This window comes from Oncorhynchus mykiss, chromosome 18, assembly GCF_013265735.2.
Source record: "Oncorhynchus mykiss isolate Arlee chromosome 18, USDA_OmykA_1.1, whole genome shotgun sequence".
Taxonomy (NCBI): domain Eukaryota; kingdom Metazoa; phylum Chordata; class Actinopteri; order Salmoniformes; family Salmonidae; genus Oncorhynchus; species Oncorhynchus mykiss.
Genome location: NC_048582.1, coordinates 9819830 through 9836290, shown reverse-complemented (window position 1 = coordinate 9836290; position 16461 = coordinate 9819830). Strand labels below are relative to the sequence as shown.

The 16461-nt window shown below is 39.7% G+C and overlaps 2 protein-coding genes across 2 annotated transcripts; both read left to right on the top strand.

Moving 5' to 3' along the window:
* Positions 1 to 474: 474 nt before the first annotated feature.
* Positions 475 to 2039, top strand: LOC118941060 (gamma-crystallin S-1-like). The gene is made up of 3 exons (XM_036951405.1): positions 475 to 483; positions 1097 to 1339; positions 1646 to 2039. Exons 1-3 carry the CDS (start codon positions 475 to 477, stop codon positions 1910 to 1912), a joined length of 519 nt encoding a protein of 172 aa, XP_036807300.1. The 3' UTR covers positions 1913 to 2039.
* A 5004-nt stretch (positions 2040 to 7043) lies between these two features.
* LOC110519295 (gamma-crystallin S-1-like) lies at positions 7044 to 8050 on the top strand. The gene is made up of 3 exons (XM_021596447.2): positions 7044 to 7064; positions 7168 to 7410; positions 7778 to 8050. The coding sequence occupies exons 1-3, from the start codon at positions 7044 to 7046 to the stop codon at positions 8048 to 8050; spliced, it is 537 nt and encodes a 178-aa protein (XP_021452122.2).
* Positions 8051 to 16461: the final 8411 nt, after the last annotated feature.

Below are 16461 nucleotides of genomic sequence, written 5' to 3'. Positions count from 1 at the left end.
CCTCTTGTCCTGTTGTGGAGACCAGACCTCTTGTCCTGTTATGGAGACCAGACCTCTTGTCCTGTTATGGAGACCAGACCTCTTGTCCTGTTATGGAGACCAGACCTCTTGTCCTGTTGTGGAGACCAGACCTCTTGCAGGTTCTTTGACAAATGAAAAAGGATGGGCCCTGACCCAAAACATTTGATATCAAACCAATGTCCTCTAGTGCCCTTGTTTTGGTCAGCATGGTGTACGGTATAAAGTGCATTTGGGATGGTTTGCACTTTCCATTTGTCTTTGTTTGTAGATCGGGGCATCAGTGCTTCTGAACAATGTGATGAGTCTGGATTTGAATTGCTGATTGAATTATATCTAATTCAAACAGTGCTAAGTAACCATGTGCTTGCTTTTATTGTCCTGGCTGCATATAAAGAGAATATTGGTGGAGCTTGGTGGTTTAATGTATCACGCCTGGCCTACTGATAATTAACCATGGAAAAGGTAAGCAGAGTTATTGATAAAGTTATCACAAAGTTATTGATAATGCTATCACATGAAGTTATTGATAACGTTATCACAAAGGTATTGATAAAGCTATCACATTAAGTTATTGATAAAATAATCACAAAGTTATTCATAAAGTTATCACAAAGTTATTGATAAGGCTATCACATGAAGTTATTGATGAAGCAATCACATGAAGTTATTGATTAAGCTATCACATGAAGTTATTGATGAAGCAATCACATGAAGTTATTGATTAAGCTATCACATGAAGTTATTGATGAAGCAATCACATGAAGTTATTGATTAAGCGATCACATGAAGTTATTGATAAGGCTATCACATTAAATTATAAAGTTACCACATTCAGTTATTGATAAAGCTGTCACAAAGTTATCCAAGTTATCATAAAGTATAACTCTACAGTAAGTTATATACAAACTGCATATGTCATTGAAGTTGCAGAGTAACTCATAATGTGTATTATACAACGGGTGGGTCTAATACTGAATGCTGATTGGTTAAAACGGCATTCCAGCTGGTGTCTATTCCACAAGTTACTACAGGCTTCTCAGGAATTATCACTTAATTATATGATGTTTGGTGTCAGATCACCTTCTACGAGGACCGGAACTACCAGGGACGGTACTATGAGTGCGACAGTGACTCCAGCGACCTGCACACCTTCCTCAGCCGCTGTAACTCAGTCAGGGTGGAGGGGGGATTCTGGGTGGTGTACGAGAGGCCCAACTACATGGGCTTCCAGTACGTGCTGACCCCTGGAGAGTACCCTGACTACCAGCGCTGGATGGGATTTAATGACACCGTCAGGTCCTGTCGCATCATTAGGAATGTGAGTAGAGTGGATGGATGGACAATATGAGACTTTTTTGAAAGAGTTCATATGGAATAGAGAAGTATAACCAACCTGTAATCATTATACCCAGGTTAGCACCACACTTACAGAGCTTGTTCCTAACCAGACCTTACCACCCTACTGTAAGTGTATTTTACATGTCTGATTGTGCAGCAGTTATTGTTCAGCCATAAAGGGGCAGGTCAAGATATCATTTTGTTTTATTTAGATGGTCACATCTTCCCTAAAAAAACATATGCTTTAACATTTAGTTCTTGTTGTGATTCTGTTTCCTGACTCCAGGTGGGCAACTCGTGGAGAATGAAGCTGTGGGAGAAACCTAACTTTGAGGGCCAGAGCATGGAGGTGGCAGACAACATGCCCTCCTTCCAGGAGCGCTGGCACAGCCGCGAGGTGAACTCCTGCAAGGTGTTCGAAGGCGCCTGGGTTTTCTTTGAGCATCCCAACTACAGGGGGCGCCAGTACCTGCTGGAGAGGGGAGAGTACAGACGCCACACCGAGTGGGGGGGCATGCAGGCCAACGTAGGCTCCATCCGCTGTGTCAAGTAGTGCCGCACGTCACCACCAAGGGTTGAGGATGTGCATCATTGTGTGTAAGAAGTACAAATAAAGTTGTGTTGAAAATCTAAAAAACGTCTTTACAATATGAGCACAATATTCAGGCTTGAGTGACAGATATGGGCTGAATCTCATTCCTTTATTTTGGTCCTGACCATAGATTCTCGTGACAGTTGTAGTCCGATTTCAAAACCTGGGCTGCATGAGATAAAAACTTTACTTAACAGCGATAGGTGTAATGCTTTGTGATGCAGATTGAATGCATAGTAAGATGTGTCATAGTCTCATTATGACACCCGTATGTCTTCATATAACGATCCTGTCAAAATAACAGCTATTATCAGCTCAAAATCTCATGCGGAGAAACAACATGTACATGCTACTTAAAAATCATTGGTTGTTGGTTGTCACCCAAATTGGTTGTCACCCAGAAAGGTTAAAGAATTTTTTTTAAGTTTTAACCAAAACAATGGTCAGAGGTTACCAAGCATTACAGTTGAGCTAGGTCCCTGTTCCAGGATCATGGGTCTGTAGATGCACCACCACTAAAGAAAGAATATGTAAATACAGGGCCTTCGGAAAGTATTCAGACCCCTTGACTTTTTACATTCTATTATGTTACAGTCTTATTCTGAAATGGATTACATTTATTATTTTCAATCTACACACATAATGACATAGCGAAAACATAATGACATAGCGAAAACATAATGACATAGCGAAAACATAATGACATAGCGAAAACATAATGACATAGCGAAAACATAATGACATAACGAAAACATAATGACATAGCTAAAACATAATGACATAACGAAAACATAATGACATAGCTAAAACATAATGACATAGCGAAAACATAATGACATAGCGAAAACATAATGACATAGCGAAAACATAATGACATAGCGAAAACATAATGACATAGCGAAAACATAATGACATAGCGAAAACAGTTATTTTTTGTTTACATTTTTGCAGATGTACCTTTTTACATGAGTATTCAGACCCTTTGCTATGAGACTCGAAATTGAGCTCAGGTGCATCCTGTTTCCATTGTTCATGCTTGAGATGTTTCTACAACTTGATTGGAATCCACTTGTGGTAAATTCAATTGATTGGACATGATTTGGGAAAGGCACACACCTGTTTATATAAGGTCCCACAGTTGACAGTGCATGTCAGAGCAAAAACCAAGCCATGAATTAATTGTCCATAGAGATCGGAGGCAGGATTGTGTCGAGGCACAGATCTGGGGAAGGGTACCAAAAAATGTCTGCAGCATTGAAGGTCCTCAAGAACACAGTGGCCTCCATCATTCTTAAATGGGAGGAGTTTGGAATCACCAAGATGCTGCCAAAGGTGCTTCAACAACGTACTGAGTAAAGGGTCTGAATACTTATGAATATGAATTAGCAAACATTTCTAAAAACCTGTTTTTGCTTTGTCATTATGGGGTATTGTGTGTGGATTGATTAGGAAAGCATTTTTTTAAATACATTTTAGAATAAGTGTCACGGATTCCCCCGGTACTGCTGCTCATTCCGTTCACCAGTTCCAGAGGTCTACGTCATCGACCTTCTAGGCGTCACTGAACTGGATCATCACCACCAACCCCGGACTGTCTTATCTCATTACACAGACCTGGTTCCCATTCCCCCTGATTAGTATGTGTGTATACGTGCCCTCTGTTCATCATTGTCTTGAGCGGTTATTGTTCCCATGTTTGTTGGTTTGTGAGAACCTGTGCTGTGTTATTTCGGATTTCGTGCTGCGTGTATTGTGCACTTGTTATTACGGATCTCACCCCGTGTGGTGTGTTGTGGGTCTCGTCCCGTATATTTATTAGAGGTTTTACCTCGCCCTTTTGTTTGGGTACATCTCTGTGTTTTGTATGCGTGTTTGTTTTGGGCTTCATCCCCGTACCTTTCATGGCATGTTGTATTTTTGGGTGGAGTATTAAAAACCCTCATTACGTATTCCTGCGCATGTCTCCAATCATTTATACAACGTGACAATAAGGCTGAAATGTAACAAAATGTGGAAAAAGTCAAGGGGTCTGAATACTTCCCCCAAAAAGTAGACTTACATGTATTTATTTATTTTATAAAGAAAGAAGACATTGCTGATTGAAATAGCTGACATTGCCCAAATGTCCAATTCATTCTGATGTCTACAACTGCACTCTCAACACCACAAAATATACTGTACATTATACCTACGTAGTCTCCTGTTTTCATGTCAGGCATGAAACCATGGAGTGAATTATTATTAATATATATATATATATATATATATATATATATATATATATATATATATATATATATATACATAGTCCCAGTCAAAAGTTTGGACATATGTACTCATTTCAGGATTTTTCTTTATTTTTACTATTTTCCACATTGTAGAATAATTGTGAAGACATCAAAACTATGAAATAACACATGGAATCATATAGAAACCAAAAAAATGTCAAACAAATTAAAATATATTTTATATTTAAGATTCTTAAAAGTAGCCACCCTTTGTCTTGATGACAGCTTTGCACACTCTTGGCATTCTCTCAACCAGCTTCATGAGGTAGTCACCTGGAATGCATTTCAATTAACAGATGTGCCTTGCCAAAAGTTAATTTGTGGAATTTATTTCCTTCTTAATGCATTTGAGCCAATCAGTTGTGTTGTGACAAGGCAGGGGAGTGTATACGGAAGATAGCCCTATTTGGTAAAAGACCAAGTCCATATTATGGAAAAAACAGATCAAATAAGCAAAGAGAAACTACAGTCCATCATTACTTTAAGACATGAAGGTCTGTCAATCTGGAACATTTCAAGAACTTTCAAAAGTTCTTCAAGTACAGTCACAAAAACCATCAAGCACTATGATGAAACTGGATCTCATGAGGACCGCCACAGGAAAGGAAGACCCAGAGTTACCTCTGCTGCTGAGGATAAGTTAATTCGAGTTATCAGCCTCAGAAATTGCAGCCCAAATAAATGTGTCACAGAGTTCAAGCAACATACATATCTCAACATCAACTGTTCAGAGGAGACTGTGTGAATCAGGCCTGAATGGTCGAATTGCTGTAAAGAAACCACAACTAAAGGACACCAATAATAAGAAGAGACTTGCTTGGGCCAAGAAACACGAGCAATGGACATTAGATCGGTGGAAATCTGTCCTTTGGTCTGATAAGTCAAATTTGTTTATTTTTGGTTCCAACCAACGTGTCTTTGTGAGACGCAGTGAAGGTGAACGGATGATCTCCACCTGTGTGGTTCCCACCGTGAAGCATGGAGGAGGAGGTGTGATGGTGTGGGGGTGCTTTGCTGGTGACACTGTCTGTGATTTATTTCGAATTCAAGGCATACTTAACCAGCATGGCTACCACAGCATTCTGCAGTGATATGCAATCCCATCTGGTTTGGGCTTAGTGGGACTATCATTTGGAACATTGACCCAACACACCTCCAGGCTGTGTGAGGGCTAGAGGAGAGAGAGAGATGGATTGCTGCATCAGATGACCTGGCCTCCACAATTACCCAACCTCATCCCAATTGAAATGGTTTGGGATGAGTTGGACCCCAGAGTAAAGGAAAAGCAGCCAACAAGTGTTCAGAATATGTGGGAAATCCTTCAAGTCTTTTGGAAAAGCATTCCTGGTGAAGCTGGATGAGGGAATGCCAAGAGTGTGTAAAGCTGTCTTCAAGGCAAAGGGTGGCTACTTTGACGAGTCTAAAATCAAAAATATTTATTTAAAGCTTTTTTGGTTACTACATGATTCCTTATGTGTTATTTTATAGTTGTAATGTCTTCACTATTATTCTACAATGTAGACAATGGTAAAAATAAAGAAAACCCCTTGAATGAGCAGGTGTGTCCAAACTAATGACTGGTACTATTATTTATATATATATATATATATATATATATATATATATATATATATATATATATATATATACAGTACATTTTTTTTTTTTTTTATGGAGTGAATTTCACAACACACAATCCTACGGTTTTACCTCACCGACCTAAAGACGTGCAGAAATAAAACTGTATAAGTCAATAGAAATAAGGCGATGCACTTTTATACCTATCTAGGATTTGTAATGCAGGAAAGGGTCCGGGATGGGCCTATAACTGTTTCCCTGTGCTATAGTTCTGCAGAGGAACTCATCTGGAATCTCCACCCGGCACAGCCAGAAGAGGACTGGCCACCCCTCAGAGCCTGGTTCCTCTCTAGGTTTCTTCTTAGGTTTTGGCCTTTCTAGGGAGTTTTTCCTAACCACCGTGCTTCTTCACCTGCATTGCTTGCTGTTTGGGGTTTTAGGCTGGGTTTCTGTACAGCACTTTGAGATATCAGCTGATGTACGAAGGGCTATATAAATACATTTGATTTGATGATCTGTAGAAAGACTGTATGCTGGTAGTTGGTCACAGTGCACCTACCGATTCAACAGAAAGGTAAAGCATGTCGGTATATGCTTTATAACTTGTCATAAGCATGTACTGGATATGAGCTGTTATAATGTCTTTGACAAGGCTTATAATATGTTGTGCTTCTCTATGTATCAACATTTTAGCTGACTCAAAATGACTGGTATTTGGTGAGGGTCATAATGAGATGATTATTATGGGATCATACATGCTCAGACAAGTCTTACAATGTATTATAACTACATCATAAGGCATTATAGCAGCTGGCTTTAGGTAAAGTGTTACAGACAGGAATTAGCAAACTGGACCTATCAGAGACGACAGTGTATTCAGACTAATAGCTTTGTTCTAGGAACTGCTGCTCGCCGCTGGCAACAATTTTATTGGATAAATTAAAAAGATTCTGGAATCAGGCGCCGTGGGATCAAAAGGTCAGTGTCGACACAACAGATCATTAAACTTGGCATGAAGCCGTGGTGTTTTAAAACAAACACAGCATCAGCTGTTGTGCCCTAGTTAATAGTGGTGCGCATTTGAATGACAATGATTCCACCGGCCATGCGTTTCCATGTCATACATATATATAACTCCCCCAGGGCAGAGTCCTTACATTACCGTATATGTCTAGGGGGATATTTTTGATTGTGTGTAGAATAGTATTAAAAAGAATAATCCAAACATGGACCGCATGCAGGGGAAGGTACTATAGGTGGCTCTGTGTGTGTGTGTGTGTGTGTGTGTGTGTTCCTTCCTCTTTTTTTTTTAAGTAACCGTTTTTAAAAAGACAACAATCCTTTGTGCAGATCTTCTTCTATGAGGACCGGAACTTCCAGGGCCTCCACTATGAGTGCAGCGGCGACTGCCCCGAACTGAGCTCTCATTTCAGCCGCTGCAACTCCATCAGGGTGGAGAGTGGTGCCTGGGTGGTCTATGAGAGGCCCAACTACATGGGCTCTCAGTACATCCTGACCAGGGGAGAGTACCCCGACTACCAGCGCTGGATGGGCTACAACGACACTATCAGGTCCTGCCGGATTATCAGACATGTAAGTCAAGCCACTGTGAGGTTATTTGTGCGTGGTAGTGGTACATGTTGATTACTCATTCAGGGATCTACACAGACATGCATGCACACACGCATCCGTGCACGCATGCAAACCACACACACACACACACACACACACACACACACACACACACACACACACACACACACACACACACACACACCAAATGTAATTATTATAGTGCATCCATTTCCATTCTAACACCACAGTGGTGTTTTGATCTGTTGAAACCTGATGTTGGTGTCCCGTATGAGGACACTGATATCCCAGGTATAATGACACAGCTGATTGATCCCTGGGGATATTGTTCAGATGAAGTTTGGAACTGTGCTCCACTGTGTTGTAGACCACTGGCATGCACAGGATCCGCGTGTACGAGCGCCCTGACTTTGCCGGTCAGATGATTGAGTTCAGTGAGGACAGCCCCAACCTGTCTGAGCGTTTCCGCCACCCCGAGGTGCACTCTGCCAATGTGCTGGACGGCGCCTGGGTCTTCTACGAACATCCCAACTACAGGGGGCGCCAGCACCTGCTGGAGAGGGGCGAGTACAGACGCCACACAGAGTGGGGGGGCATGCAGGCCAACGTGGGCTCCCTCCGCCGCGTCCAGGACTTTTAGACCATCCTTGTCATACAGATGTAGGATCTTAATTTGAGCCAGGTTGCTACAGCAGGAAAATGATCCTGCAGCAACAGGAAATGTTCATTATTATGTGGATTAGAATTTTTGTAAGGGAAAATCAAGTGGAAATTACAAACTTCAGAAGCCTTTTTCAAAACTCAAATACACTACAGGTTTTTAATTTCCTGCAACAGGGTGATCAAATAAAGACATTGTTATGCTCAACAGCCAATCAGAAGGCATCTGACTTTTTACTTCCTCTCTTTTCCTCTCTACTTCCTTTTCTCTTGATATGTCTTGATTGCATGTGGGGCTCTGTAGGGCCATCAATGGCACCGGTCCATATAGATGGTACCATATAGCACACTGTAGATGGTACCATATAACACACTGTAGATGGTACCATATAACACACTGTAGATGGATGGTACCATATATCACACTGTAGATGATACCATATAACACACTGTAGATGGTACCATATATCACACTGTAGATGGATGGTACCATATAACACACTGTAGATGATACCATATAACACACTGTAGATGGTACCATATAGCACACTGTAGATGATACCATATATCACACTGTAGATGGTACCATATATCACACTGTAGATGGTACCATATATCACACTGTAGATGGATGGTACCATATATCACACTGTAGATGATACCATATAACACACTGTAGATGGTACCATATAACACACTGTAGATGGTACCATATAGCACACTGTAGATGGTACCATATATCACACTGTAGATGGATGGTACCATATAACACACTGTAGATGGATGGTACCATATAGCACACTGTAGATGGATGGTACCATATAACACACTGTAGATGGTACCATATATCACACTGTAGATGGTACCATATATCACACTGTAGATGGATGGTACCATATAACACACTGTAGATGGATGGTACCATATAGCACACTGTAGATGGATGGTACCATATAACACACTGTAGATGGATGGTACCATATAACACACTGTAGATGGTACCATATAACACACTGTAGATGGTACCATATAACACACTGTAGATGGATGGTACCATATATCACACTGTAGATGGATGGTACCATATAACACACTGTAGATGGTACCATATAACACACTGTAGATGGTACCATATAACACACTGTAGATGGTACCATATAACACACTGTAGATGGATGGTACCATATAACACACTGTAGATGGTACCATATAACACACTGTAGATGGTACCATATAACACACTGTAGATGGTACCATATAACACACTGTAGATGGTACCATATAGCACACTGTAGATGGTACCATATAACACACTGTAGATGGTACCATATAACACACTGTAGATGGTACCATATAACACACTGTAGATGGTACCATATAACACACTGTAGATGGATGGTACCATATAACACACTGTAGATGGTACCATATAACACACTGTAGATGGTACCATATAACACACTGTAGATGGTACCATATAACACACTGTAGATGGATGGTACCATATATCACACTGTAGATGGATGGTACCATATATCACACTGTAGATGGTACCATATAACACACTGTAGATGGTACCATATAACACACTGTAGATGGCACCATATAACACACTGTAGATGATACCATATAACACACTGTAGATGGTACCATATAACACACTGTAGATGGTACCATATAACACACTGTAGATGGATGGTACCATATAACACACTGTAGATGGTACCATATAACACACTGTAGATGGTACCATATAACACACTGTAGATGGTACCATATAACACACTGTAGATGGTACCATATAACACACTGTAGATGGATGGTACCATATAACACACTGTAGATGGTACCATATAACACACTGTAGATGGTACCATATAACACACTGTAGATGGTACCATATAACACACTGTAGATGGTACCATATAACACACTGTAGATGGATGGTACCATATAACACACTGTAGATGGTACCATATAACACACTGTAGATGGTACCATATAACACACTGTAGATGGTACCATATAACACACTGTAGATGGATGGTACCATATAACACACTGTAGATGGTACCATATAGCACACTGTAGATGGATGGTACCATATATCACACTGTAGATGGATGGTACCATATAACACACTGTAGATGGTACCATATAACACACTGTAGATGGTACCATATAACACACTGTAGATGGTACCATATATCACACTGTAGATGGTACCATATAACACACTGTAGATGGTACCATATATCACACTGTAGATGGATGGTACCATATAACACACTGTAGATGGTACCATATAACACACTGTAGATGGATGGTACCATATAACACACTGTAGATGGTACCATATAACACACTGTAGATGGATGGTACCATATATCACACTGTAGATGGATGGTACCATATAACACACTGTAGATGGTACCATATAACACACTGTAGATGGTACCATATAGCACACTGTAGATGGTACCATATAACACACTGTAGATGGTACCATATAACACACTGTAGATGGTACCATATAACACACTGTAGATGGTACCATATAACACACTGTAGATGGTACCATATAGCACACTGTAGATGGATGGTACCATATAACACACTGTAGATGGTACCATATATCACACTGTAGATGGTACCATATAGCACACTGTAGATGGTACCATATAACACACTGTAGATGGTACCATATAACACACTGTAGATGGTACCATATAACACACTGTAGATGGTACCATATAGCACACTGTAGATGGTACCATATAACACACTGTAGATGGTACCATATAACACACTGTAGATGGTACCATATATCACACTGTAGATGGATGGTACCATATAACACACTGTAGATGGTACCATATAACACACTGTAGATGGTACCATATAACACACTGTAGATGGTACCATATATCACACTGTAGATGGTACCATATATCACACTGTAGATGGTACCATATATCACACTGTAGATGGATGGTACCATATAACACACTGTAGATGGTACCATATAACACACTGTAGATGGTACCATATAACACACTGTAGATTGTACCATATATCACACTGTAGATGGATGGTACCATATAACACACTGTAGATGGATGGTACCATATAACACACTGTAGATGGTACCATATAACACACTGTAGATGGTACCATATATCACACTGTAGATGGTACCATATATCACACTGTAGATGGATGGTACCATATAACACACTGTAGATGGATGGTACCATATAACACACTGTAGATGGATGGTACCATATAACACACTGTAGATGGTACCATATAGCACACTGTAGATGGATGGTACCATATAACACACTGTAGATGGATGGTACCATATAACACACTGTAGATGGATGGTACCATATAACACACTGTAGATGGAGGGTACCATATAACACACTGTAGATGGATGGTACCATATAACACACTGTAGATGGTACCATATAACACACTGTAGATGGTACCATATAGCACACTGTAGATGGATGGTACCATATATCACACTGTAGATGATACCATATAACACACTGTAGATGGTACCATATATCACACTGTAGATGGATGGTACCATATAACACACTGTAGATGATACCATATAACACACTGTAGATGGTACCATATAGCACACTGTAGATGATACCATATATCACACTGTAGATGGTACCATATATCACACTGTAGATGGTACCATATATCACACTGTAGATGGATGGTACCATATATCACACTGTAGATGATACCATATAACACACTGTAGATGGGACCATATAACACACTGTAGATGGTACCATATAGCACACTGTAGATGGTACCATATATCACACTGTAGATGGATGGTACCATATAACACACTGTAGATGGATGGTACCATATAGCACACTGTAGATGGATGGTACCATATAACACACTGTAGATGGTACCATATATCACACTGTAGATGGTACCATATATCACACTGTAGATGGATGGTACCATATAACACACTGTAGATGGATGGTACCATATAGCACACTGTAGATGGATGGTACCATATAACACACTGTAGATGGATGGTACCATATAACACACTGTAGATGGTACCATATAACACACTGTAGATGGTACCATATAACACACTGTAGATGGATGGTACCATATATCACACTGTAGATGGATGGTACCATATAACACACTGTAGATGGTACCATATAACACACTGTAGATGGTACCATATAACACACTGTAGATGGTACCATATAACACACTGTAGATGGATGGTACCATATAACACACTGTAGATGGTACCATATAACACACTGTAGATGGTACCATATAACACACTGTAGATGGTACCATATAACACACTGTAGATGGTACCATATAGCACACTGTAGATGGTACCATATAACACACTGTAGATGGTACCATATAACACACTGTAGATGGTACCATATAACACACTGTAGATGGTACCATATAACACACTGTAGATGGATGGTACCATATAACACACTGTAGATGGTACCATATAACACACTGTAGATGGTACCATATAACACACTGTAGATGGTACCATATAACACACTGTAGATGGTACCATATAACACACTGTAGATGGTACCATATAACACACTGTAGATGGTACCATATAACACACTGTAGATGGATGGTACCATATAACACACTGTAGATGGTACCATATAACACACTGTAGATGGTACCATATAACACACTGTAGATGGTACCATATAACACACTGTAGATGGTACCATATAACACACTGTAGATGGATGGTACCATATAACACACTGTAGATGGTACCATATAACACACTGTAGATGGTACCATATAACACACTGTAGATGGTACCATATAACACACTGTAGATGGTACCATATAACACACTGTAGATGGATGGTACCATATAACACACTGTAGATGGTACCATATAACACACTGTAGATGGTACCATATAACACACTGTAGATGGTACCATATAACACACTGTAGATGGATGGTACCATATATCACACTGTAGATGTATGGTACCATATATCACACTGTAGATGGTACCATATAACACACTGTAGATGGTACCATATAACACACTGTAGATGGTACCATATAACACACTGTAGATGGTACCATATAACACACTGTAGATGGTACCATATAACACACTGTAGATGGTACCATATAACACACTGTAGATGGATGGTACCATATAACACACTGTAGATGGTACCATATAACACACTGTAGATGGTACCATATAACACACTGTAGATGGTACCATATAACACACTGTAGATGGTACCATATAACACACTGTAGATGGATGGTACCATATAACACACTGTAGATGGTACCATATAACACACTGTAGATGGTACCATATAACACACTGTAGATGGTACCATATAACACACTGTAGATGGTACCATATAACACACTGTAGATGGATGGTACCATATAACACACTGTAGATGGTACCATATAACACACTGTAGATGGTACCATATAACACACTGTAGATGGTACCATATAACACACTGTAGATGGATGGTACCATATAACACACTGTAGATGGTACCATATAGCACACTGTAGATGGATGGTACCATATAACACACTGTAGATGGTACCATATAACACACTGTAGATGGTACCATATAACACACTGTAGATGGTACCATATATCACACTGTAGATGGTACCATATAACACACTGTAGATGGTACCATATATCACACTGTAGATGGATGGTACCATATAACACACTGTAGATGGTACCATATAACACACTGTAGATGGATGGTACCATATAACACACTGTAGATGGTACCATATAACACACTGTAGATGGATGGTACCATATATCACACTGTAGATGGATGGTACCATATAACACACTGTAGATGGTACCATATAACACACTGTAGATGGTACCATATAGCACACTGTAGATGGTACCATATAACACACTGTAGATGGTACCATATAACACACTGTAGATGGTACCATATAACACACTGTAGATGGTACCATATAACACACTGTAGATGGTACCATATAGCACACTGTAGATGGATGGTACCATATAACACACTGTAGATGGTACCATATATCACACTGTAGATGGTACCATATAGCACACTGTAGATGGTACCATATAACACACTGTAGATGGTACCATATAACACACTGTAGATGGTACCATATAACACACTGTAGATGGTACCATATAGCACACTGTAGATGGTACCATATAACACACTGTAGATGGTACCATATATCACACTGTAGATGGATGGTACCATATAACACACTGTAGATGGTACCATATAACACACTGTAGATGGTACCATATAACACACTGTAGATGGTACCATATATCACACTGTAGATGGTACCATATATCACACTGTAGATGGTACCATATATCACACTGTAGATGGATGGTACCATATAACACACTGTAGATGGTACCATATAACACACTGTAGATGGTACCATATAACACACTGTAGATGGTACCATATATCACACTGTAGATGGATGGTACCATATAACACACTGTAGATGGATGGTACCATATAACACACTGTAGATGGTACCATATAACACACTGTAGATGGTACCATATATCACACTGTAGATGGTACCATATATCACACTGTAGATGGATGGTACCATATAACACACTGTAGATGGATGGTACCATATAACACACTGTAGATGGATGGTACCATATAACACACTGTAGATGGTACCATATAACACACTGTAGATGGATGGTACCATATAGCACACTGTAGATGGATGGTACCATATAACACACTGTAGATGGATGGTACCATATAACACACTGTAGATGGATGGTACCATATAACACACTGTAGATGGATGGTACCATATAACACACTGTAGATGGATGGTACCATATAGCACACTGTAGATGGATGGTACCATATAACACACTGTAGATGGATGGTACCATATAACACACTGTAGATGGATGGTACCATATAACACACTGTAGATGGATGGTACCATATATCACACTGTAGATGGATGGTACCATATAACACACTGTAGATGGAAGGTACCATATAACACACTGTAGATGGTACCATATAACACACTGTAGATGGTACCATATAGCACACTGTAGATGGATGGTACCATATAACACACTGTAGATGGTACCATATATCACACTGTAGATGGTACCATATAACACACTGTAGATGGTACCATATATCACACTGTAGATGGTACCATATAACACACTGTAGATGGTACCATATAACACACTGTAGATGGTACCATATAACACACTGTAGATGGATGGTACCATATAACACACTGTAGATGGATGGTACCATATAACACACTGTAGATGGTACCATATAACACACTGTAGATGATACCATATAACACACTGTAGATGGTACCATATATCACACTGTAGATGGTACCATATAACACACTGTAGATGGTACCATATAACACACTGTAGATGGATGGTACCATATAACACACTGTAGATGGATGGTACCATATAACACACTGTAGATGGTACCATATATCACACTGTAGATGGTACCATATAACACACTGTAGATGGTACCATATATCACACTGTAGATGGTACCATATAACACACTGTAGATGGTACCAAATAACACACTGTAGATGGTACCATATAACACACTGTAGATGGATGGTACCATATAACACACTGTAGATGGATGGTACCATATAACACACTGTAGATGGTACCATATAACACACTGTAGATGATACCATATAACACACTGTAGATGGTACCATATATCACACTGTAGATGGTACCATATAACACACTGTAGATGGTACCATATAACACACTGTAGATGGATGGTACCATATAACACACTGTAGATGGATGGTACCATATAACACACTGTAGATGGTACCATATATCACACTGTAGTTGGATGGTACCATATAACACACTGTAGGTGGTACCATATATCACACTGTAGATGGTACCATATAACACACTGTAGATGGTACCATATAACACACTGTAGATGGTACCATATATCACACTGTAGATGGTACCATATAACACACTGTAGATGGTACCATATAGCACACTGTAGATGGTACCATATAACACACTGTAGATGGTACCATATAACACACTGTAGATGGTACCATATAACACACTGTAGATGGTACCATATAGCACACTGTAGATGGTACCATATATCTCACTGTAGATGGATGGTACCATATAACACACTGTAGATGGTACCATATAACACACTGTAGATGGTACCATATAACACACTGTAGATGGTACCATATAACACACTGTAGATGGATGGTACC